This window comes from Micropterus dolomieu, linkage group LG12 (assembly GCF_021292245.1).
Source record: "Micropterus dolomieu isolate WLL.071019.BEF.003 ecotype Adirondacks linkage group LG12, ASM2129224v1, whole genome shotgun sequence".
NCBI classification, from domain to species: Eukaryota; Metazoa; Chordata; class Actinopteri; order Centrarchiformes; family Centrarchidae; genus Micropterus; species Micropterus dolomieu.
In genome coordinates, this window is record NC_060161.1 from 15273759 (window position 1) to 15300082 (window position 26324).

At 40.9% G+C, this 26324-nt stretch overlaps 1 protein-coding gene across 5 annotated transcripts in view; it reads left to right on the plus strand.

The window, feature by feature from the left end:
* Nucleotides 1-26324, plus strand: part of pcxb (pyruvate carboxylase b) — a 326653-nt gene that overhangs the window by 65551 nt on the left and 234778 nt on the right. For all 5 annotated transcript variants that reach the window (XM_046063782.1, XM_046063778.1, XM_046063780.1 and 2 more), the window contains exon 10: nucleotides 1893-2011. In XM_046063782.1, coding sequence (XP_045919738.1) covers nucleotides 1893-2011 — 119 coding nt within the window. The remainder of the gene's footprint in view (nucleotides 1-1892; nucleotides 2012-26324) is intronic.

The window sequence follows — 26324 nt, forward strand, 5'->3', positions numbered from 1 at the left end:
TCATGATAGTGGATTTTCTGACTTGGATAAAATACCTTGAAAAATATGGTTTTCAATACCACGGAGGGAAAATTAACTCAACATCGATTAAATAACTGAATATAATTACTGAATTATCTTATCAACATATCTTGGTAAGTAAAGTTAACTGTAGAACAGCATCAGTTAATTTACTTCTGACATTAGTCGAAGTATTTCCTATCAACTGAAACTCTGTCTGAGATTCCTCAGATGTGACAGCTCTGAGGGCGATTAGCTTAGTTTTGAGAATTATAAATGTCTTAGGCAAACAGCAGGACAGTTATCAACAACATTTTACAGGGCCATCTTGTTTAATACTTTAGTGATGAAAGGGGAGACGTCTCACACCCCTGCAGATTCTTTATAGAGGATGGCGTGTCGGTCCTGCAGGTGCTTTGCTCTTTTGTTAGCACTGCTCTGTACAGTCACTTTATTCTGGGCTTGCTTTGGATCCATTTCCAGCATCCAATTACAAGTACGAGGACTAGCCAATCACAGCACAGTAGGGTGGGACTTGTCGAAAATGGCAGGGGAAGAAAAGAGGAGTGAACGAAGGAAGCGCTTTGAGTGACCATAAATGAATATAAAATATTAATAAAACAGTATGTATGTAAAAATCAATATTTCTGACAACACTAGTGCCTGTAAGTGATTTCAAGTGCTGTGCTTTGCTGTTGAGAGTTTTTGACATCTCTTTCAAGTCAGCGTTACTTCCTTGTGGTCCGTTGAACTTGTGGCCCCAATGCATTACATCTGCCACCATATTGTGTACCAAACAGCTCCAACGCACACTGCTATGTTTACTGTTCAGTATATCGCATCCAAGTCTTGTGCAAGGCCATTTTCATTATTTATCAAAGACCATGCTCTTTAACTGTCCTTAACCAAGTTGCAAATGTGTCGACAGTGAACGTTTATATACATACCTTCAGTAGGAGCATACTGTGTTTGCAGATATGAGCATGGAAGGTCACCTTGATCCATAATTTTTGTTAGCACATTATTTTGGACAGTGTAGTGTTGTTTCAAACTGAACAAGGATGTGGTGCACTTAGCGGAAATGACAATCGCAACATTTGATCCTGCTTCTTCTCTTTTTATTTGCCACTTGTCACCGGGCGGGTCATTATCACCCTCCAAAATATTTGTTGGCTTGCTTGCTCACTTGACTTCAATTCAAAAACCTTTATTGCCTATCACATAATTATAATTGTCTTGGGGTTAGGAGCTCACAACTTAAAAACATAAAATTACATTAAAACACAAACCATTCATAAAAGCAGGTGTGCAAAACTGCATTGATAAATGGTGTCAGCCTATTAGGCCTTGTTCAAAATGGATATTGCAGTGGGATTGAGTGTGTTTTTGGTCTGTCGATCTGTTCAAGATAAATGTTTTCTTATGTGTGTTTAAAAATATGTCCCAAAAGTCTAATTTGTATGCAGACAGGGCTAAACTGTCACTCTGCAAACATTAAATACAACCCTATATCTATTGTGTGCTGGTTATTTGTGAATATTTAAGGCCCAGTTGAAAGGTAGAGGAGGAAATGGTCTTTTATAATGATGAACTTTCAATAAAACACCTTTTTGATTGATAATCTAATTGTTGCTTTACAGGAAAATAATGAATGTCCTCCTGTGTCAATACAAATAAAACATGAAGCTTATTCTTTCCTGATTTTATGTAGTCAAATTTTTTATGGGGAGTGCAGAATAGCTTTTTGTGCTTCTAGTTTCATTGCTCATTAAAGATGAGTGAGTGCTCCTTGAGTGTTTACACAACTAACGTCATTACTAGTAACCTAAGTTCAGAGCTATAAAATTGCTTTCTTGCTATGTTTTTATTTTATATTTTTTTTTCTGATGCAGGTGGGCTACGAGAATGCAGGGACAGTGGAGTTCCTGGTGGACAAACATGGAAAACACTACTTCATTGAGGTCAACTCTCGACTCCAGGTTGAACACACGGTCACTGAAGAAATTACTGAGTAAGTTGCAGATGTTTACGTGTGCGGATGGGTTTAGGCAGCTTGTCATCTTGTGTGTGTTTGGTATAGTCTGTCAACAGAAAGGTGTGCAGCTTCAAGCTTAGATGAAGAGAGCCAGAACAGGTGGAATGAGAAGAGCCGAAAGATGAGGTCAGAGAGAGGGCGAGAGAGACAATAGGAATGAAGGGGAGAGGTGAGAAAGAGAGGATAATGAAAGATATAAATAGCATTCCGGTCCACTGATGATCTGTGAGATTTGCTCGGCAGAAACAACACAGATGGGTCTCAAACTAATACACACACAAGACAGAAAAACAGGTATATTGGCTATTCAGTCACACACAGACCCGTAAATCTTTGTTCAGCACAGATGTGTGTACACACAGAAAACTACAATTACATTAATTTACACTATTTCCTGCATAATATGGTCAATTAATTAGGCTGACAGACTAACAAATGAGTTAAACTAATACAGGAAGTTATGGGCAGGGGGAGATGTGCATGGGAACAAGATGATTTCACCTGTACCAATGGCAACCGAACAGGACTGACAACCTTGTAAGCTGTACTCTCACTGTCTTGATCAGTCGCTATACTCTTGTTTGGCTTCTTTCATCCCTTCTATCTATCAGTCTTTGCGTAAAAGTAAAAAACAAAACAAATACGCTGTTTGATCAACTTGCTATATTTGTATTTCACCACAGTGAGTTAAATCAGCTCTTGATGAGTGGCCATCATGAAAGCCCATCAGTAAACATTGAAGTCTGGGTGATCAAGCAACCACCAGTCAACAAAAAAGTCTGTTTTGTTTTTTCCAAACCATGAATTTGTGTTATTCTGAGTAAAGGTACAGTATGACATATTCAGCATCAATAAAAAAACTATTGACAATTTAGGTAGTTTTCTTTCTGGGGCTGCAGTTTTCCATCTATTTCTGATTTAAATGAGGACGTACACCTGCCAATTGTTTGCCAATTTAGTTTAAAAATGTGTGTGCGCTCACCCAGTTGCTATATGCTTGGTCTGGACTCAGGTGGCAGTAGTACCTCACTGTGCCCTGGGCACTCATTGAGCTCTGTTAAAGAGACGTGTTATTAACTAAATTGTGGATGGATTAAATCCTCTTGATACTCTTAGTGCACCCACACAGCTCGGTTAACTTGTCTGAACGTCCAAGGATTGTGTGACCCTCTTGCCTTGTAGCTTTGTTTTTCCTGTTATGGTCGGAGCTATTTCACCTTGATGAGTCGATGAAGCACCTTGAAATTAAATTCCCAGCATAGCTCCGCCCAACTTTTAGGGCCCGTGTCCACCAAATTGTGTTTTTTCTGACACCAGTGTCTATTTTCACTTCATTGCAATGGGTGTGCTGCGTTTTTCCAAGCTGGTAAAAACGCCAGGAGCGTGACGAGGTGCTGAGGTTTTTTTTTCCAGTCGCCTAGAGTTGAAAAATGTTCAACTTTGGGAAAAACGCTGTGCTCGTCAATGTCACTTTTTACTCAGCTGTCCAATCACAGTAGAGGAGGGGTGGGCTCCCATTGCAATGAACTGAAAATGGACGCTGGCGTCAGAAAACAACGCTTTGGTGGACACGGGGCCTAAGATGCATCGCGATGCGGACATGGACGATTCTGACTTGATTAACAGTTGTCAAAAAATCAATTTGTTTATGTTTGTTGACAACGTATTGTTGAGGGAACGCAAAAAGCGAATGAATAACCACCCTACTTAAATCTTATCTACTTGTGAAGGTTCGAGAACATCAGGAACAAGTTTAGACTAAACTGGTGTACATACTGATAATTTCAGCTTTCAGAGGAGTCTGAAAACTGGTTGTTAAAGAAATGAGGGACCATGGAGTTGAGGTTAATGAAATAAATTTGGGATGCAAACTAGTCCTTTTAAGCTAATTAGGAGATGTTTCTTTTGGATTTATTGCGCAAATGAAATGCTTTGTAATTATACACAGTTCCTGTATATAAAAAAAATTATGCATCAAGATACATCGATAATAGTTTTATAATCGCATCGTAGCCCTCTGAATCGTAATCAAATCGTGAGGTGCCAAGAGATTCCCACACCTAGTCACTGTAGGTGTGCAGGGTCAGAGTTAAATTCCAGGGTGGAGTTGTCAACAAAGGTATGTGTACATTCAATGCATTTCACAAAACCAGTGTTCTGACTTCACGGATGCTTAACTAATGTGTTGAATGCACTTTCTTCCTCCAAAAGATTGTTTTATTAAAGGGGGGGGGTGGATTTTGAACTACATCCATGTTTATGGGTCGTCTTCTTCCCTGCCTTTGCAACACATTGTTGGTTTTATTAACAAACAAAATTTAATTTCAAACATCTTTTTTTTGTTGTATGGGGTATCTTTGAAGCAAACCAAAACTACTATAGCCAGGGCAGCTGGGTGCTTGGCTTCAAAGATAATTGTTCATTTACTGAATGGCTAGCATTCACATAACTCTGTGATCTCTTCCAAGTTTCATGTTTTCTGTTCTCGAGGTTTTTTTCCAGCATGAATTGTGTGTTGAACTCTCTATTTCTGTTTTACTATTAAAGTGTGCAAAGCCACACTGTTGTGGCTTTTAGGAAGCAATAATGTAGGAAGATGGGATATTCAAGTATCATAAATCACGTATTTCATGTGCACAGAGCAGATATATCTGCAATGTAAACTTTCCAGAATTGCCTTTCTTTTCTATTACTGCTGTTGAATGCAATGTCATATCTAATACATTTAAAAATGAAAAAATAGCTAAAATGGAGGATAAGGGACACTGAAGAACTCAGGCAATTATCATACTAATATTTTCATCTAGTTGCAACTCACCATGGATGTCATACTGCATTTTCTGTGGGAACAAAATGAGATGGGAAAGATCTTGACTCCACTTTGAGTATCAATAGATGTTTCTTTTATTCTGATTTGTGCCACCATATCTGCCTGACCTCCTTTTGTTATTTCTCACTTCGTTCTCTTTATGCACTTTGCTTTCATAGTGAAATAGCGTTTTTACCTGCTTACACACATCAGTGAGAAGATAAGTTGATAGAAAGTCATTCTCATGCAAGTCAGATCCCCTCCACTCCAGACCTGAACCAGTTTGTCAAATCCTCTTTGTCCTGCGGGGAAAACCTGCATATCACAGAGGAAATCTGACATTTTGGGGAATTGGGGTCATTTGAATGGCAGGAGTGCAGTAATTACTTGAATTTGGGCAGCGTCCTGCACGAAACGGCACACGTTGAAAAGTTTCAGCTGTCACAAGCAACACTTTTCATTTGCACAGCTTTCATTTCAGGCAGTGGTGTAGCTCTAAGCAGCCACAGCTGGAAAGAGAAACCTGTGTTTCCTGCAGAAACTCTGTGTGCATCCATCTAAACTGTAGGGGAAATGTACTCATTACAAGTATTACATTTGAGTGTGAATCACTCAAATGAAAATTATATTGTGGTTTTACTGTATTTTAACATTTTGTTCCATTATTATTTCAGTGTTTGTTTCACTCTGCTACACTCTCAAACTCTGAGGCGTGAGCACATTCATTCTTGTTTTTGTTCGTTTGAAACAGACTGCGTCACTAATAGACTTGTCAGTGAGGTAATTTTCATATGGAGTTTCGAAACTCCACTTTTAAACTTGCTGTTTCCCCAATTCTCCTCCCCACACAGTCTTCCATCACTTTCATCTCTGCCTAATTCCTTTTTCATCAATCATTCCCCTCATTCCGTATTCGATTTGTTAGCTTTCTCTTTTTCCAAGCTGGCTGCGGTTGAGCCTTGGCTTCTTCGTCTTATTTCTTCATTCTCTGTGTCTTTGTAATTTTCTTTTTCCTCCCTGTGTGGCACCCAAATTCAAAAAGTTTTATCTCCACCGGCTGCCATGCCAGGAAGCCCACCATTAGTTGGTTGTCTGAGTAACTGGATTCAAAAAAGCTATTTAGCCTCTCAACTCCCTTAAACTTGTTCATTCTTCACTCATTGCCTCTTTCAGTCTCTTACCCCTGATTTATTTCTTTGAGATCTTGGTATTTGCATTGGACTCTCTCTCTCCCTTGCTGTGAACAGAGTGTATAGATTTATTGTAGCCACGCTTCCTTTTCACCCCTGTTGTTCTCACTTTTTCCCCTCAACCCTCTGTTTTTAGCCACATTAGAGGGGTTTCTCTGGGAGGCAGTTGATTGGTCAATCCCTTTTTGGCCTCAAGTGGGATATGTTGAAATTTTTAGATTAATTGACATGCGTTTTGGAGCAGACATTCATGGTTCCCATATGATGAATGGTTATCCCCTGGCTTCTCCTCTAACGCCATCAGCAGTTTGACATTTTTGGTTCAGAGTGAAATGTCTCTATAACCACTGGATTGCCATAAATATTTAGTACAGCTATTCATTTTCCCCACAGACTTAAGTATCTGTCAAATACTTGTTTTTTGTCCAAATATCTGCAGAGCTAATGAAATATCCCACCAGCCTCAGCTGTACTTTGTTTGCTCCTGATTTGCATGCAAGTAAATGTTTGAATACTAACACAACAAACTAAGGTGAACATGGTAAACATTGTACCTGCTACACAACAGCATCTTAACTTTCGTTGTTAGCATGACAAACACTATCATAGCATTCACTAACTTTTTTGAAATGTATATTTAGTTAATTGACTGGAGCATTAGAAATGGCATTACATCATCGTAAAGGAAGACTTTTTCTTTACAATGAGCGTGACAACCTCACAGAGCAATTAGACTTGGCTAGGTGTCAACCTGCACACTTTGGTCTCAAAAATCAGGATGGAAGGTCGCCTCACTCCGGCTCCTCTCACTCAGGCAGACCGATTCGGTCTGCCTCATTTCTTACCTTCACCTGGGACATGCTGAAGTTGTTGATAAAATACAGATCTTTGAAGTTGAGTATTTAAGTTGCAACTTTCTGAATTTGAAAGCCGAAGAAAAATTCAAGAGGGTCGTCAAAACTAGATTCAGATAATTTTTCTCAATATAAAACAACATAACAACAATATAATAAATGTTCAATAAGTTTGATTTTTCACACACAAATTAGGACTTACATTTTTTATTAAGATGTTCATTTTTTTGAGGAAATAGGACTGAAAAAAGCTTTTACTTAATTTACTCATGCATATTTGTTGACAAAGATTTTATCATAATTGTTCTGAATGTTATACCTCAGATTTGTGAAGTGATCCACTGTTTGGCATCAAGTGTTGACCATAAAGAGAAGTTTAAACCACAATTAACGATCAGGTTTCTTCAACTTTCACTCAGGAGCAAAAATCAGCCTTTAAATTCGAAAGAAATAACAATTTGATACTTATCGTGATAATTATCATTATCGAAAGATATGAAACTTTATCGAGAACATTATTGGCCATATCGTCCAGCCCCAATATCTGTGAACAAATAGTTGGAAAAGCTAGAGCAGAGAACAAGCAACCAGAAGGCATAAGGACTAAACTTGCTAAAGAATTTGTCTGGGATATCTGGAAAAGTTTTTGTACTCTCTCCAGTGATTTTACATTCATGGCACAGCACCCGGTCGGTTTGGGGCCTCACCTCCTAAGCCAGTAGGGAACAGTAGGGAAACCCTGTTAACATGACCTCAATCATTATGGATATGATTGTTCATGTTTGCCTTTTGTCTCAGTTTACAACTTTTGACATTTATTTGTAGAAATTAACTTGTGAAATAGGCAACATGAGAACCACTTCCCTTAATTACCAAGAATTACACTTGTACAATAAAATCCAAACGTCTCCTCATTTAGCATAAAAAGGACTAGTTTGGAGAGGACAGAGCTGTAGCTACACCAGTTTAGTCTAAGCTTGTAATGTTGTCAATACTGGACAATTAGGCAGTAATGAAATGTAGCTGCTAGTTACTTCCTATAAATTCAGCTAATATTTTGTTACAAAACCAAAAAACATACTGCCAGCTTTCCTGCAAAGCTGCGCTGTGTAAGGGGGAGGGGAGACGTTTGCTAGCACCAACCGGATTCACTTTTTAAACTGTTTGGGGAAACAACAGTTTTCTTGGTCTTGAGATACTGATACGCTGTAACCGATTCTGTACATTTACTTAAATGTTTTTCCTCCGCTCGCATTCAGACACACACTCCGCACCTTCCGATTCCTTCCAGGAGTTATGCTGCTCTTATAACGGCAACTGTCACGCAGATGTTTTTTGAATAACGAGGAGAGGAAGCTAACAACGTATTCAGTATTTCTGGGCTCGCACAGTCTGCTAGTGTAAACATTAATAGCATATAGTTCAATGACTGTGGGAAACTTTAGTAGCGGCAGTCATAATTCAGCAACGGCGGTGCGAATATAGGGGAAACACTGAAGCATTCAGTGATTCTGTAAATATTTTTTACGGGCGTGTAAGGGCTTTTAACACAAAGTTTGGCCCTGGGCTTGACCTCGACACCGGACTTGTTTGTCTTGACTCAGGACTTCTTAGCCAAGACTTGAGACTTGCATGTCACTTTAAAAACAATGGCTCTATACTACCACTGTAAGAACTGATCAAAATGCACACAGAATTAAGCTAACTGGAACTCTTACTACTGGGTGCAAATCTAAAGGGCTGTGATCAGATCATCATCCAGATACAGATGGCACGTCGGTACCGCCTTGAAATGGGCTCTTAGCCTTGTTTTCCCCTCAATTAGATGCTCTCTGGTACAGATTCCCTCACTTTGATTTTGGTGTGTGTGTGTCTGCTTGGTATGGAGTTTGATCTAACTGTTACTAACAGCATGCTTTTCGTAGTTAGGGTTAATGTAACGCTTACTCAGGTATCAAAGCCCCCTCTCTCTTTTTCCTCTCCTTAAGCCCCTCTTCCTTCCCACCCATCTATCTCATCCTTCATTCCTCCCCCAGGCTCTCCCCTTCATCTGTCTGTCCTCGGCTGACTCACTGCATCCGTCTTACCACCTCTGTCCATTTCTCCATCCCCCCCCTTGCTCTTTCTTCCTCGCACCATTGCCTCCTGTTCAGTCTCCCTCTTTCCCCCCACCGTCCTTTCAGCCCTGTCAGTTTCTCCCTCTGTGTCTGCCGTTCACTCTGTCATTCCCATCACTCCTTCTCTAACCCGCTCTCTCTTCCAGTCTCATTCCTCTCTCCTCCCTCTCATCCATCTCATCTTTGTCGTTCTCTCCTCTCATTCATTCATCCTTTCTTCTCCCCTTCCCCCCTCCTTGACATCCGTCCGTTCATTCATCTCTCCTTCTCTCTGTCTCTCACTGTCCTTTACCTCACCTTTGCCTTATCCACTCTGTCTCCCACTTGATCTTTTCTTTGTCCCTTCATGATCTTGTCCTTGTCCGTCCTCGCTCCCTCCATTTGTCCTCTCATATGCTGCCGTCTTGTTTACACTCTACCTTAGTTGGTCTCTCTTCCATGAATTTGTGCAGGCTGAAGGACCTAGAAAAAATTCCGCTATTTGTGTGTGAAGAGTAGCAGTTTAAGTACATACAAGTACATTTTCTTGACTTGCAGCTCTCCTCAAAAATATACTGCATATTATTTCTAAGCAGATTTTGAATCTATAGCGTGTGTTCACTGGAAAAGTGACAAAATAAACTACTCAAAACAATTGGTCTTCAGTGTGTTCTTGAAAGAAACAAAAGAAGTGGAGAACCTGCTTATAGCCGTTTAAATTCTTAATGGTGATGTAGCAGCTCCAAAACACCTCAGAAAACAAATCACGTTTCAAAAAACATCTTGCATTGTTAGTGAAGATTACCTGGCAATAGCATGGTAGGAAGTTAGTTTGTTTATGCAAAACGTGTGCCATGAGAATTTCCTGTTGGTGTTAAACAGTTAAGTATGTTTTCTTGTAAACCAACAGAGAACCTGGTATACGATTATCCTAGTATATTGTACATACTGTAGACAGTTTATGTATTGTAAAATTGGGACACAGCAACACATTTCCCTCCTGTGATGATTGAGACACTGATCAGAGCTGAGAGAGAGTGTCTTCAGATCGACATGGGTATAAGACATATCGAAACATGGACCCCAGACTGATGGCAATAGAACTGGACCCTACCCTGGTTACACTCTGTAATTTGGAGCCAGCCCAAGTCTTGTCTGTGATACCACGAACAGACTGGACCCATGAAGACCTCCAAGTCAAATATTTCTTCGGCTTTCCGCCAGTACTGCAATTTTTTATTTGCTGGCATACGCTGAGACTGATGAATCTGACCTAAGTCCGAACTCACCACCCCAATATTTTACCCAGTGCAATCTTAACATTTATTTTTCTCTTTTACATATGTCCTCCCACCTTTCCTCCTCTTCCTCTCCCCTGCCACTGTTCCTAACACTCCCCCTTCACTCAGTGTTTCTTCTTCCTCAACCTTCTCTTGATATTGCTTTGTGTCTTCAGCACTTTTAGCTTGACAAGGTAGTATCTTTTTGACTGAGAAGACATTCTCACTACTTTCCTCTGTCTGTCTGTGTGTCTCTCTCTTTCTGCGTACACAAGTGTCAGTGAGGAGGCGGAATACCACAATCTATAATCGGAATGAATGCGCGTACACGCTCTCATTCACAGATGCATACAAAAATACACCCCTGTATTCAGAAAATGTTATCCAAAGGCATCAAAAGAAGCGCATACACACTTGGCACAAGGAAAAAAACATTGCACAGGAACACAATACGAATATCTATTCATCTGTCTTCCTGCATTACTGAATCCCTGCACAATGGAGTCTATTCTGTCTGATGTGTGTAAGCAACAGACAAAATGTGAGCTACATGTGAAAGATATTTTGTCTGGGAGGTGTGAGAGGAGATGATGCTTGTGTATGAGACACTTGTCTGTTTGAAAGATGTGGGTGTTTGTATGAGACGGGGGGATATCGCCTCTGCATTCAACTCCATCTCTGCCTTTGAACTTCTCCTCTCTCAAGGTTCAATTTGTCAATAATTTAGTTGTAAATGATCTTTCCTTTGTGCGTCGAGTGTGTGTGTCTCTCAGTTGCAGCGTGCATTCTGCATGTGTGTGTGTTGCTGTCAAGGGACAGTGCACATTTTGTTAGATTGGTTGACAGGAATTCTTTTGATCCTAAAGTGATGTAATTATACCCCCAGGCACAAGCTGTGTGTGTGACTGTATGCTGAAGGGAGTATAAGGGATTGTGGTCCTGTTTGGATGTGACTGCACAAGGAAAAAGTGTTTTGCCTTTTAATGTGAGGCCATCTGTGCGTGTGCATGTGTGAGGGACAAATGTCAGGAGGCAAAGAGTTGTGAAGTTGTGAATGTGTACAGTCCAAAATTTCACATGAGGCCCATCGAGAAACAATAATAATAATAAAAAAAAAAATTCACCAGTTCCCAGAATATTTGCAGGACTTTCCAGTTCTGTCCATTCTCCAATCTTTTCTCAAAAATACAGGACAAGTCAACCATGTTAACATCTAAGAAACACTTTCTTTTCCCCAAAGTCTATTTATTTCTCAGGCAGTACTCACAACCAGGCTGTGCAACGGCCCATCAAGCTCCATCAATTCAAATCTCTGCAAACAATTTTTAAACCTAACCTGAACCATGTCTAACCTTTAATACCGTAGGCTAACTATTTGATTTATGGAGCTTCTTGGGAACACTGTAAACACTGGCTGCTGGATTTAATGTTGACAAAAAGAACCTGAGCATTCCTGCTACTTGTCTGGCTACTGTAGCTGCACAGACTCGCCACCAACTCCTCACCAAAGCACGGGTAATAACATTATTGAATGCAGTGTTGTTTAATTATTAGATGCTGACTGTTGAATCTGCCACTTAAAGTGGAGTTTCAAAGTTTTTTCTTGGCCTTGGAGACTGCAGTTGACACAACACTTCACACCTTCAGGTCTTTATCAACAGCTTTTCCAAGGTCCAGAGTGAACTCAATCTTTGAGCCAATATGGACGAGAGGTCCTGGAAGTTTGAACAGCTACCCTCTGTGACATCTGGGCAAATTGTCTGTTTTTGAGAACATGTTGTGTAAATTCAGCAATAATTAGATGAGAAATACATTAACACATACACAAACTAGGATATTTAAAAAAAAAACTTAAGGAAACTTAAGGACAACTTCTTATTTACAAGGACGGCCTGGCAAGAGGGGAGTCGCCTCTTACACGTTTAGACGGACAACATTTAGTGTTAAGGAACAGACAAAGCAATATTATACAGAGGTACATACATCAAATGTAACTGTGTGTGATCACACAACAGCTAACGCAAAGTCAGTAATCTTTGCCTGCAGTAATGTAAAACCAACAGCACTGCAAGGCCCTGCTGGTTCTGTTCACCGTTCCTTTTACATTTTCCCACCAAACAAAAAAGCAGAGGCTCTCCTGGCTAACAGGCCAGTCCAATAAAATTACTTCGCTCATGATTTTGACATCAAAATCCATGCCCTGCACGCACTTAATACTGCTGAGTATAGGTGGTATAGTGTTTGCACACTGATATAAGATGTCATGCTGAGCTATAATAGTTTGTGGGCGACTTGTTTATAAAATTTCAAATGAGTGACATAATATGATTAGCTAACGTACCCAGTATTGGATATCTGCAGTAGAATTTGACTGACAAGGGTTTTTCAGGACAGATAACAATATTTTGAATTGAAGCCATGATATTTTGTGCAGCATCTTTATTTCAGCATTTTCTTGCCAGTTTGTTTCATTTCTTGGCAGGAAAAGAAATGCTTCTGAAGCAGCTTTTAACACTGGAAAAGACAATAAAACCTCCTTTGCTGCAAAGTAGTAATAAATAACATGTCTCCATAGACCATCAGCATTGTATTGAAAACAAAGTCTCTGAGGTCATGAAACAAACTGCATCAAATCCATCACACGCGTTGTGACGGTGACTGGTCGAGGCTCGCTTTGAAACAAAAATCCAATAGTGAGTAGATACTGTACTGACAGACTGATGCCAGAATTAACTCTGACCTGCATTTAAACCACAGCACAAGCATGCAGCCCTCCTGAAGTGCAGATAATAAACCTTTTCCTGCATGCTTGTATTAAATGTGATTAAATGTCACATTTCAATAATGTCAGGTTAAGGGCTTCGCATAGACAACCAGCATTGATTGCTTTAACAGTGTAATATTGATTGTCTAAATAGTAATATTATTAAATAAACTGCATAATGTCGATCATAGTGAAGCTCCATCACAATGGTTGCGTCATAAATCCAATTTTCTCACTGAAAGCCAAAGTTGGCTTGATACAGTGCAATGACAAATGAGTTCTGATTTTGTAATAAAGTCATGATCTCATGTTTTGTTTTATTGACATCAACAAATGCCCTGAATGTACAGCAGTGTTCAGTAAGAAATACAGCTTGGATATTATCTAATAATTCATGTTTAATACTGTTATTTTTGCTGGTTAAGAAATAATTATCATTACATCTTGGTATGAGGCATGTGAATAGCCTGCCATGTGATTATTGCTGTTTGGAAATGTGCTGTGTGAGAGGCAGTGCTTAAGAGAGATGCTTGTATTACATTTAGCTGTAAATACAGCAACCAGATGAGCAGATGAAGAGGCTGCCATCAAGTATGATTATTTTAGAAGCGCCACAACAAGATTGTGAGTGTCTTTACAGCAGAAAACAATACCATTCTCTTGTGTTTATTGCGGTTATTTTGACAATTTTGCAGAGGAAAAAGTGTGTGTGAATGTACTTTATCAGAGAAACTGTTTTAGACGTTGCTTTTGCTGTATGCGTGCTTAAGACAAAGTGCAGCACCCATTTTCTTTCTTCCTTGATGGGGGTGTGTGTGCTTGCGCGCGTGCACATGCATTGATGCATCAGTGCTTGAGAGAAAATGTGCGTGCTGCACCTGGTTATTTGTCTGTTTAGCCTGGCTAATTAGTCTTAAATGACTACTCTCCATCTTCATCAGGCTGAGAAAGAGTGACAGAGTGGGAGTGAGAAAGACAGAAAGAAACAGTGCCTCGTATTAATTGACAGAGGGTCTGACAAACGAGGGGTGGAAATGGAGAGCGGGTAGAGACATGAGGTGAATTGTAAGAAGGGTTGAGCGACCCAGAGCTGCTGTAGGAATAAAGCAGCGTGCTAGACCAAAGTTTCAGGCCCGTATTAGATATGTTTGACTCTGCAGTAATACATTTCACAGTGAAACAATTGGCCGTGATGCATTTGTTAATGCTCGGCCCTTCAGTTAGTCCCCCCCCCCACTTGTCTTGTGATTTCTTTCTCCTTTTTCTTCCATACAGTCTTTCATTACTTTGTTCCCTCTCCTTGTTGTACGCCACATAATACAGCCGATGTCTCCAGCTCTCTGCTCTTGGCTTTGCTTTCCTTTTTGAACGTGGGAGCTGGAGAAATTGCTGCCACATCAGCAGTTATCCACCCTCTCCCTCTCTCCCAACACTTTAACACTTGTTCATGTTTTTTGGCACAGTAAAGTATAAAAAGATACTCAAGAAAAGGTCAATGCAGTATCATTATGCACTTAACAATTACCATACTGTAAGTAGTTACAATCTTGTTTGAAAAATGGCTACTCTCCTTTCCATACTATCCTCCTGTCCTCCATGTAAAGAAATTTTCTTCATTTTATTGTTCTGCATCCTTCTCCTTTCCTTACTTCCTCCTTCTGCTTATCCTCTTTTAACCTCTCTCCTTCTGCTCCCCGCTGCTCTGGACTTGCATTTTATTTATTTTGTTTGCTCAGGGCTTATAGAAATCTGTTATCCCACTCAATCTCCCTTCTTTGCCTCTTGCTCCTCTTTGTTCCACTCCTCCTCCTCTCTGTAGGTTCATGTCCATTTCTGTCTTCTCTCCGCTACAAGGAAACACATGCAGCAGTAAACAATCCACAGCTTCTTCTCTGGCCACACACAGCGTGCATGTGTGTGTTTGTGTATGTCCATGAAATAACCATTGACAAGGAAATACTGCTGAGCTGCATAGACGACATGCCTGGACGCTCTGTAATAAGCTAGATAATGGTTAGAATAATTGTAAGTGTGTGTGTATGTATATGAGTAAATTGTGCGTGAAATAGTGATTACTTGAATCAGCCTTTATATAACAATATGCTTTGATGTTTGTGTAAAAATTCAGATGAATGCGTGTCTGTAAGCAGCGCTGTATACAACTGAATCCAGCTTTTGATATTTTGCTATTTTGTGTAGTTTGTTTGTGTTACAGGGTACACCAAAGCGTCTGTATTTGTGTGCGTGCATGCACTCGGAGGAGTTTTGTTTGGTTTTGTGAGCACGTCATAAAATAATTTTAAGGTGATTATAATTGTGCAGCGAAGCGTACAGTGAGTGATTGAGAAGTAAGCAGATGAATAAGAATGAGGGATGTAACCGTGTGTGTGTGTGTGCGCGTCTGTCCTGACACCAGGGGAGAATCTAATTTGTGAGGGAGGGAGGAGAGAGTGAGTGTTGAGGCTATTTATGATAATTGGAAGGAAGCTTATCATGATTATAATCACAGCCGTCATTGTTTTTGGTTGTATGAAATACTTTTAATGCACACAGCTGAACTTGACTCTCATCTAACATTAAGTCCTTTAAATATGACATTTTAAACATTTCCTCGACTGTACAATAAGATCCTGCATAAGCAGATTAAGACAATTACTCATCATTTATGAATGGAGATAATTGTTAGTAGCCATTAGCAGAGAAGCAGTAAGGCAATGCAAGAAAAGGAAAAGAGCTGGAAAACAACTTAACTGGTTTAACCCTTTGAACACCAGTCTTTTTGTGCTTTGTTTTAATTCCCTTTTATTTACAGGCTGGCAGCCGCTACTTACTGTAGCTAGGCGTTTCACAAATTTTATTTATTTTTTTAAGTGAAGCTGTTCAGACATGTCTTTAATTTATATGTGAGTGATATTACACATTTGCTAGGACAGCTTTTATGAAAAGTTTTCTATAGGGTTTCCCTAGACCACAAATATCTGTATATGAATGGGTATAGAAGGATACACAGGAGGAAAATGTTGGTTGGATGCTCTTAGCCTTAATGTCACAACCTGTACCGAGGCACAGCATTGCTTTGTGCTAACAAAGGTATCATTTTTACCATACAGACGCAAAGTGATTAAAATTCACGTCTGTACAAAATTGCATGGATACCTACCTAGTATGAGAGATTTCACTGGACAAGTGAAAACTTTGACTTGGTGGTGGGGCTACAGAAAAGTCAGGGGTTCTCTCTATAGTCAGGATTATTCATTCTCTGGGGACCATGGGGAAACAAAAAGCAGGCATGGTCATTTATTGAATGGTAAGATTTTTCAGTTTGGACGTTTTCTGATACATCAGGGGAAACTGTTTCAGGAGTGGGTGTACCATGTCTCTGCGTTGACTGAGTTATGACAAAGAAAATGAGGGTTGGGTTTCTGATGCAAATTGTGCCAATCAAAACATAGGGTTAACCACCTGCTGTTTGACATTCTGCCACTATGCATATCGCCAACAACGGCTGCAACATGTCAGTTCACATTCCTGGTGTGTTTTGGTTTGATCTTTTTGTCATTCCTCCCCCATCACCTTTCCTGTTGAGGTTTTATATGAATTACCTTAGTTTCCTGTGCCACTGCACCATCCTCTTCACGTGTGATCCTGACAAGACTGCACACTCCTACAAGAGCAACACCATTTAAACCCAAGGCTGGAATTAATGAAATCCTAATTTGCATGAATTACCATGACCTAAATGATAAATTAAACTGTAATTTCCATACGTTCCGTCCAGTAATTCCCCTTTGGATACCTCCTAAGCCTTTTCCGCAGGCTCGGGAGTTCCGAGCCAAGTCGTATCAAAGACTTGACGAAAAACCAGAGGATTCAGCATCAAAAGGTGGTGGATCATGGGTAAGGCCCTGGGACAGACGTGCATTTGGGGATAGCAGCAGAGAGGGGGGGGTACATAAGTCTTCTCCCAAGCTGAAAACAGAAGACGTGTCTCTTGCTTTTTTTATTTATTTTTTCCCTTGGCTTCAAATGTCGAGTGTGCCTTCCAGGAGGAGTAGCAGAAGCTGCTTGGATCTAGCTGTAGACTCACAAATGAAGATGTCAGTTTAATTTCTGACTTGATTGTGCAGTCATGAACCACAAGGGATTTGTCGAGCACCGATCCCACTTTGCATGACGCACTGTACATTCAACCCACTGAAGCCTGTAAAAACATACTGGAGTCTGTTTTGAACCGACCAATCACAGGTCATGTTTGTCAATATTGTTAGGTTGTCACCCCCCACACACCAACTAACAGACTGGATACCAGGCGCCACTGTTTGCATTCAGATGATTCACCAGCCTGTTAGTCGGAGAGCTGTGAGTGGAATTTAATGGGGTGAAATGACACATGAAATCCCTCCCAGCTAGACGTAAAGGAAGCTTTGCCGTTTTGCTGCGCTGTCGCGCACACAGCAAGCCTACCTATCTGTGTATCACCCTTGGAATCCTGTCAAAGAACATTTTATTTAAAAAGGCTTGTGCATAAATTGTCTCGTGTGCCTCTCCTCTTTTCCTGCCTGTGTTGATAGACTTCTCATACATGCTAACACAAGTACACGTTTGTATTCATACATCAAAGATGCATCTAAAGCCTGTTCAGAGCATTGGGTTTAATTAGGATGGCATCCTGCTGGCATCAGTATATAGAGAGGAAGACCCAGTGACTCCATCCCAGCTGCACGCTCATAAGTTATGTTGCATGGTTCGTTGGTCTGGCCTGTAAAGAAAATTCCAGCTGTGAGGTTGGCTGTAAATGTTGAGTATGCATGTGTGTACACACGACTCACGCCTAACCTAGAATCTAAATCAAGGAAGCTTATTTGTCTTTTTGTGAAAGATGCTCGCTGTGCCGCCACAGTTGTTATACAGTCACAGTTCTTCTGGTCAGTATGCGTGTTAGTTAGTTTTTAATGTTTTATTGCCTTGCAGATGTTACTTTTTTTTTTTTTTTTTTTTTATAAATAAAGTAGTTTGAACTACTTTTTCCAAGTATGTTTTGTTAACCAAACTATATTTCTTTTGAGGGTTGCTTTGCTGTAGTTCATGGCTTGTAAAACTATGCTTTCAGAGTAGCTTACTCACCACTTGTTGACAATATATAGTGGCACTATAGATCTGACATGACATTAAATGGTATGATGAATCAGCCTATATCAGCAGGCAGATTTGGCAGAATATGAACATAGATGCTGGAACAGAGGAAGGGTGCAAACTTTTACATCCCTCTTTACATTGGCCTACTTGTGCATTCCCCCTGAAACGTGGGACTATTCACGATTACCCACTATTATCTCCAGAGTGGTGGACAACTGTTTCCCAGTATAGCCGCATGTTATGAATGTATTGTCGCATGGGAGCGAGCACCTTTCACAAAAAGTCAGAATGCCCCCTGGTGGGATAGTGGTGGAAACCCAATGAGCTTTCTTGATATAAGTTCTAGGTTAGGCTTGTTGATTTGTCGTGCTCCCACCAATGGGCCTTCACATGTGCCGTCCGTTGTGTCTTCCTTGTAAAAACATGCGCAAGCTGCTAAGGAATTTTCAACTGGTTAGACTCTTATAATGGAGCATTGCTGATTTTGATTTTTGAGTTATTGATAATTTTCTTAAGTAGGTTCTAGTGAGGCGTTAGTTAGCTGAATCATTTGACACCTCAAATACTTGGCGAGTCTTGGCGAGCGTTCAGAGGTTTTGTCAGATCTCAAACGTCTTGTTACAACCTGGCTTGTGTGGGCAAGGAAGATAACATAAACCAGATGGATATGGTAAAGAAAAGTTATTTATTTGTAGGGTAAGGACTGACACGCAGTAAACTGTAACAGAAAAAGGGCCTTCTTAAACCAATGAAACCGATATAACCAAAAAGAAATCTCTGAGAGAGAGAGCTAATTAACCTACGCAAGGTAATGAAACGGCAAACATTTTCAAAACCAAAACACAAAGAGAGCAGCACCCTTAAACCTAGAGAGGCTAACACATCTACACAGATATAGTGAAATCAGTGTAAAAGCTATTTCCATTGACATCAGTTGTTCCAAATAACACACTCGTTTTCGGCAAACGGTATTCTCAGACACAACCTTACACAGCGAGGCAAACCGATCAATCATCAATCACAGCTGCCCCGAGTGACAAGCAAACACTCTATTTAACCACAGTTGTCGTCAGTTGCCGTCTCTCGATTGGAGGAATCCACCACCGGCCGCGCCAACCGTCATCGAGCCCAGCCAGACAGCAGGTGCAGTCGACGTCATTCGGTCCAATCCTCGGCAGGCAATCCGACAGTTTATTAGCATACAGCAACCTGTACACCTTTCGATCACAACGCAGAAAACAGATGACTGCTAACACACAGTCTTGAGTAGTACTACTTTGTTAGCTGTGTTATAGGAACCAATGGGCTTGGGGCTGAGTTTCAAATTTTGAACAGACTAATGACTTGTTAGTTTTTCTCATGTGATTTGTTTAGAATAAGAAAAATGCAGAATAACACCAGGCCTATCTTTTAACAGAGAGATGGCACACACTCAGGATTTACAGAAACATGTTTCAGATTGATGGCTTTGCTTTTTGCAATTACTAAATATGTAATTGCACACTATTTTTGTGACTGAGGGATTTACAAATTCACTTGACTTGTCTAATTGGTTTCCTACAATGCTACCCTGGGTCATGAAAATTAGTGAAATTGGTTAAAAAGGAGTTTCCATTTTAAGACTACATCTCTTCCTTACCCATTTATCATTTTTCCTTCCCTTGTACCCATCTTCTTTGTTCTTCACTCTTTATTTCCTTTTACATTGCCATCCTCTCTAGCTTCCCAGATACTCCTTTCTACACATCTCCTCCTCTCCTTTACTTGAGTGTAAATAGTGTAATTTGTGAGAACAAAAACATTGTCATGTGAATACTGTGCACATACTGAACAGTTATCTGTAGCGAGGCTGAATTGTTATCTGTTTGCCTATTTGCCGTCTGTGTTCTTTCCCTCACAATTTTCCCTTCTGTTAACATGTGGACTTGTGCTTCCCTCAGTGTTCTTTCCTCTGCACTGCACCCGTCATTCTTCGCTTCCATGTTGTATTTATTGCATACCATTTGTTTTCTCCCTTCTACTCCCCCTCTTCATCATTGCCTCCATTTTACTCGGCCACAGCTCATTTTATACTTATTTTGTTATCTGGGCTTGTCTGTGACTCATAGGCTTGTGTCATTATGTGTGTGTATCTCTCTGTGTGTGTGTTTGTTGCTTTTTAAACAGGCATGTTTTTTTGTGTGTTGGATATCTTTCTGTGGGTGTGTCAAATGTGCAGCGTGGTTGCTGATGCTTTTATAACTATGTGTACTTATGTGTGGTTGCACAAATCTCGTGTGGGGGGGGGGGGCTTATTTATCTGGCTTCTCTCTCTCTATTTGTGACTTCCACTGTGCAATTTTACGAGTGAAAGAACTTGGATTGCATTTTATCAGGCCTATATGGGCTTTTGCATTTTTTGGTGTGTCTACTGGTGTGCATTTGTGTGCTTTTGAGTTTTTGTATATGGACCTTCTTGCAGACCTGTGCTCCACATCAACTTCGTCCTTTAAATCAAGATTTAGATTAAACACACAGGACCTGTTTTAAAAGGTACAATTTTCTAACTGAACTGTGGTGTACCTGATTTCAGGGACAGTGAGTGATTGCTTATATTTTTTAGGAAATTCTGCATGATCGCTGCAGTTTATTTCAAATCTTAAGTTGCCTAAATTTGAACAAATTATTAAACCGATTATCTTTTGGTTTTTAGAGGGAGACAAATTCCCCAGTCACAAAACTGATCAGATTATGTTTGAGTTTGAACATTGCAGTTGATTAAATTGCTAATTATACACTGCTCAAAAATAAAGGGAACACTTAAACAACACAATGTAACTCCAAGTCAGTCGCACTCCTGTGAAATCAAACTGTCCACTTAGGAAGCAACACTGGTTGACAATCAATTTCACATGCTGTTGTGCAAATGGAATAGACAACAGGTGGAAATTATAGGCAATTAGCAAGACACCCCCAATAAAGGAGTGGTTCTGCAGGTGGTGACCACAGACCACTTCTCAGTTCCTATGCTTCCTGGCTGATGTGTCACTTTTGAATGCTGGCGGTGCTTTCACTCTTGTGGTAGCATGAGACAGAGTCTACAACCCACACAAGTGGCTCAGGTAGTGCAGCTCATCCAGGATGGCACATCAATGCAAGCTGTGGCAAGAAGGTTTGCTGTGTCTGTCAGCGTAGTGTCCAGAGCACGGAGGCGCTACCAGGAGACAGGCCAGTACATCAGGAGATGTGAAGGAGGCCGTGGGAGGGCAACAACCCAGCAGCAGGACCGCTGCCTCCGCCTTTGTGCAAGGAGGAGCAGGAGGAGCACTACCAGAGCCCTGCAAAATGACCTCCAGCAGGCCACAAATGTGCATGTCTGCTCAAGCGGTCAGAAACGGACTCCATGAGGGTGGTATGAGGGCCCGACGTCCACAGGTGGGGGTTGTGCTTACAGCCCAACACCGTGCAGGACGTTTGGCATTTGGCAGAGAACACCAAGATTGGCAAATTTGCCACTGGCGCCCTGTGCTCTTCACAGATGAAAGCAGGTTCACACTGAGCACATGTGACAGACGTGACAGATTCTGGAGATGCTGTGGAGAACGTTCTGCTGCCTGCAACATCCTCCAGCATGACCGGTTTGGCGTTGGGTCAGTAATGGTGTGGGGTGGGGGGCCGCACAGCCCTCCATGTGCTCGCCAGAGGTAGCCTGACTGCCATTAGGTACCGAGATGAGATCCTCAGACCCCTTGTGAGACCATATGCTGGTGCGGTTGGCCCTGGGTTCCTCCTAATGCAAGACAATGCTAGACCTCATGTGGCTGGAGTGTGTCAGCAGTTCCTGCAAGAAGAAGGCATTGATGCTATGGACTGGCCCGCCCGTTCCCCAGACCTGAATCCAATTGAGCACATCTGGGACATCATGTCTTGCTCCATCCACCAACGCCACGTTGCACCACAGACTGTCCAGAAGTTGGCGGATCCTGAGATCCCTCAGGAGACCATCCACCACCTCATCAGGAGCATGCCCAGGCGTTGTAGGGAGGTCATAGAGGCACGTGGAGGCCACACACACTACGGAGCCTCATTTTGACTTGTTTTAAGGACATTACATCAAAGTTGGATCGGCCTGTAGTGTGGTTTTCCACTTTGATTTTGAGTGTGACTCCAAATCCAGACCTCCATGGGTTGATAGATTTGATTTCAATTGATAATTTTTGTGATTTTGTTGTCAGCACATTCAAGTAGTTAAAGAAAAGAGTAATGATTATTTAATTCATTCAGATCTAGGATGTGTTATTTTACTGTTCCCTTTATTTTTTTGAGCAGTGTAGTTGGAAGGAGTTAATCATTAATAATGAATTATATGCTGAAAATAACCTTTCAGTCATGGAAGTGGTAGGAGGAAAAAGTACTGCAAGGAGAGGATGATTTGTTCAAGTACGCAGATCTACGGTAGATACTTTTCCAAGGTCACATAAGAAAAACATGAATTCTGTTGAATGGTGGATTTGCTCTAAGATACAGAACCTGCAATACACAGATAAGAGTGAAGCACACCATATAGTGTTGTTAAGGTGTGTACATTGTTATTCAGGGTTCACACGTGTGGGAATTGAGAGTTTAATGTTTAGCCTTCTGGCTGTGTTTTTGGCCCAAAGCAAAATCTGTGATGAGAGGAGTCCACTTGACAATCTCACTCCCATGTGTGAGCTCGCTGTAGACTTGGATCAGGTTTCCACTTTAACTGTAGACCATCTTACCAGAGGAAAGTACAGGTGCTGGTCATATAATTCAAATATCATCGAAAAGTTGATTTATTTCAGTTACTCCATTCATTCAAAAAGTGAAACTTGTATAATGTATACATTTATTTCAAGTGTTCATTCCTTTTAATTTTGATGATTATAACTGACAACTAATGAAAACACCAAAATCAGAATCTCAGAAAATTAGAATATTTTGAAAAGGTTCAATATTGAAAAAACTTGGTGCCACACTCTAATCAGCTAATTAACTGAAAACACCTGCAAACGCCTTTAAATGGCCTCTCAGTCTAGTTCTGTAGGCTACACAATCATGGGAAGACTGCTGACTTGACCGCTGTCCAAAAGACGACCATTGAGACCTTGCACAAGGAGGGCAAGACACACAAGGTCATTGCTAAAGAGGCTGGCTGTTCACAGAGCTCTGTGTCCAAGCACATTAATAGAGAGGCGAAGGGAAGGAAAAGATGTGGTAGAAAAAAGTGTACAAGCAATAGTGATAACCGCACCCTGGAGAGGATTGTGAAACAAAACCCATTCAAAAATGTGGGGGAGATTCACAAAGAGTGGACTGCAGCTGGAGTCAGTGCTTCAAGAACCACCACGCACAGACGTATGCAAGACATGGGTTTCAGCTGTTGCATTCCTTGTGTCAAGCCACTCTTGAGTAAGACGCCATGTGATGGTGCCATGTCATCTGCTGGTGTTGGTCCACTGTGTTTTCTGAGGTGCAAGGTCAACACAGCCGTCTACCAGGAAGTTTTAGAGCACTTCATGCTTCCTGCTGCTGACCAACTTTATGGAGATGCAGATTTCATTTTCCAACAGGACTTGGCACCTGCACACAGTGCCAAAGCTACCAGTACCTGGTTTAAGGACCATGGTATCCCTGTTCTTAATTGGCCAGCAAACTCGCCTGACCTTAACCCTATAGAAAATTTATGGGGTATTGTGAAGAGGAAGATGCGATACGCCAGACCCAACAATGCAGAAGAGCTGAAGGCCACTATCAGAGCAACCTGGTCTCTCATAACACCTGAGCAGTGCCACAGACTGATCGACTCCATGCCACGCCGCATTGCTGCAGTAATTCAGGCAAAAGGAGCCCCAACTAAGTATTGAGTGCTGTACATGCTCATACTTCTCATGTTCATACTTTTCAGTTGGCCAACATTTTTAAAAATCCTTTTTTGTATTGGTCTTAAATAATCTAATTTTCAGAGATACTGAATTTGGGATTTTCATTTGTCAGTTTTAATCATCACAATTAAATGTAATAAACATTTGGAATATATCAGTCTGTGTGTAATAATGAATGAATATAATATCCAAGTTTCACTTTTTGAATGGAATAACTGAAATCAACTTTTTGATGATATTCTAATTATATGACCAGCACCTGTATGTATCAAAAAGGGTATGTGGTGGGTGCCGTTTTCTCATTTAAAGGGTCATAATCAATTAAGCTCAAAGGTTTATGGCTGGGTTTTGTTTTGAACCAGGTTCTTAAGCAGGAACACCAACACAGTCAAGTCAATACAGAGCTAAGGAGACAGACATCAAGTCGATATCTAAGTTAAATCAACCAGCGTGGTGTCTTCGAACACACCCCAGCACATCAATCTAGACTCCATGTGGGAGAGCGCTCACTCATCCTGGTTCCCAAGTAGGCCTTGAAGCACTGCAAAGTTAGAAGTTAAATACAAATGATTAGTGAATCACATGGGAGTTAATCTGCTAATATGCTGTTGAATATTTTAAGGTCACACCTTGATTGGAGATGTCAAGGGTTATAACCAAACAAAAAATGTCCTCAGTCGTCTGGAAGTGGTTCGGTTTTGCAGCGTCCAACCTCGAGCAAACCACTGTCCAATGTAAAGTGTGTGGCAACTAAAAGCAGCAGCACAACCAATTTATTCCAGCATCTCAAACAAAAGGAACCCAACCGAGTTGCGGAACTAGGAATGCATTACTTCCTCCAGACTGTGGCAGCCCTGAAACACGTAATAAAAAGCAGGTAACATTAGCGTAATCATATTCCCATAGTATCCCATGGATGTTGATACTTGATCTGCTCAAACCCTGGAAAAAAACCCATCATGTTTGCTGTTTTGGTACTTTAAAACAATAGATGCAGTGTGAAATACTATAGCTGTTGCCAAACCTCGTAGCAATGCTCGTGTGTTTATGTAATTATCTGTACCACAGCTGATTGAAAACTTACTGATATTCAAATTGTATGTGTAGCATGTCTTTGTGAGGGACTGAATGAGAGAGTGTGAGAGAGGTGTGTCTATAGTTTGATGCTACATGTAGGATTTTTGTCTGTTTTTTTTCTTTCCCTCTCTGTCCATCTCTGTTTAATATCTCCCTGTCTCTCTCCCCTTTCTGTCTCTCTTCTTCCTCCTCCTGTTATCTACATGCACCGTCTCTCTCCTTTCGGCCTTTCTCATCTTGTTCCTCGCTGCCTTCTGGACGCCGGAGTTATTTTGCATTCCTCGCCGCGCTCTTCCATCTGCTTCATAACAAGAAAAGCAGAGATTAATTAATAGGCTGATAGTGAGGCCTGAGAAGATGGGGAGGAAAGCGAGCTGAAAAGGAGAGGAAATCTAATCAGATAGGATCCTGTTTTGTGTGTGAGTGTCTGCTGGGTGGTGTGTGTGTATCCATATTTTTCACACCCGCACTGCCTCCTTGCCTTATCCTCCTTCACTTATGTCCTCCAACTGTTTCTGTCCTGTTTTTTTTTTTTTTTTTTTTTTTCCTCCCCCCTCTGTTTACCCGAAACTGTTCTTTACACACATTGTATTCTGCCCATATTCTAGCTTAATTGGAAAAACAATTTGTTGAATTTTTTGACATTGTATTCTCACCTTTCCTCTCCTCTCCGTCCATCCTTTTTCCTCCCCATTCAGTTTTTTTTTTTATTTATTTATTTTTTTTTTATTAATATTAACCCCTCTTCATCCCTTTCTCCCCCTGTCCCTCCATCTCCAGCCATGGTCTGTTTGCATTTGCGCTTTCAACAGGCGGCATAGTTTTTTGGTTGCCAGCTAAATTGATGTCAAAATGCCATCCTCATGCCACAATGATTGAAATTTCTTATTCACTCCCTTCTCTCATGCAGATAAAGCCTCACATTTGCCTCTCTATTTCTCACCTCCCCACAACTTTTTTTCTTTTTGCTGTCTAAAACTGTCTAATGAAATTCATACAAAACAAGATGGGAGGCTCCATGCCTACCTCCTCGCTGTGCTCTGCCTTTCTCTTCCTGTCTTCTGCTTCATCTTCGTCTGTTTTGCTTTCATATTCTCCCTCGCTCCATTTAGCAGTCTTTTTTTGTCCTTTCCATCTGTCCTTCACACTCTCCTCCATCTCTCTTTGTCCTTTAATTTCTCTCTATGGGCCTCCTTTT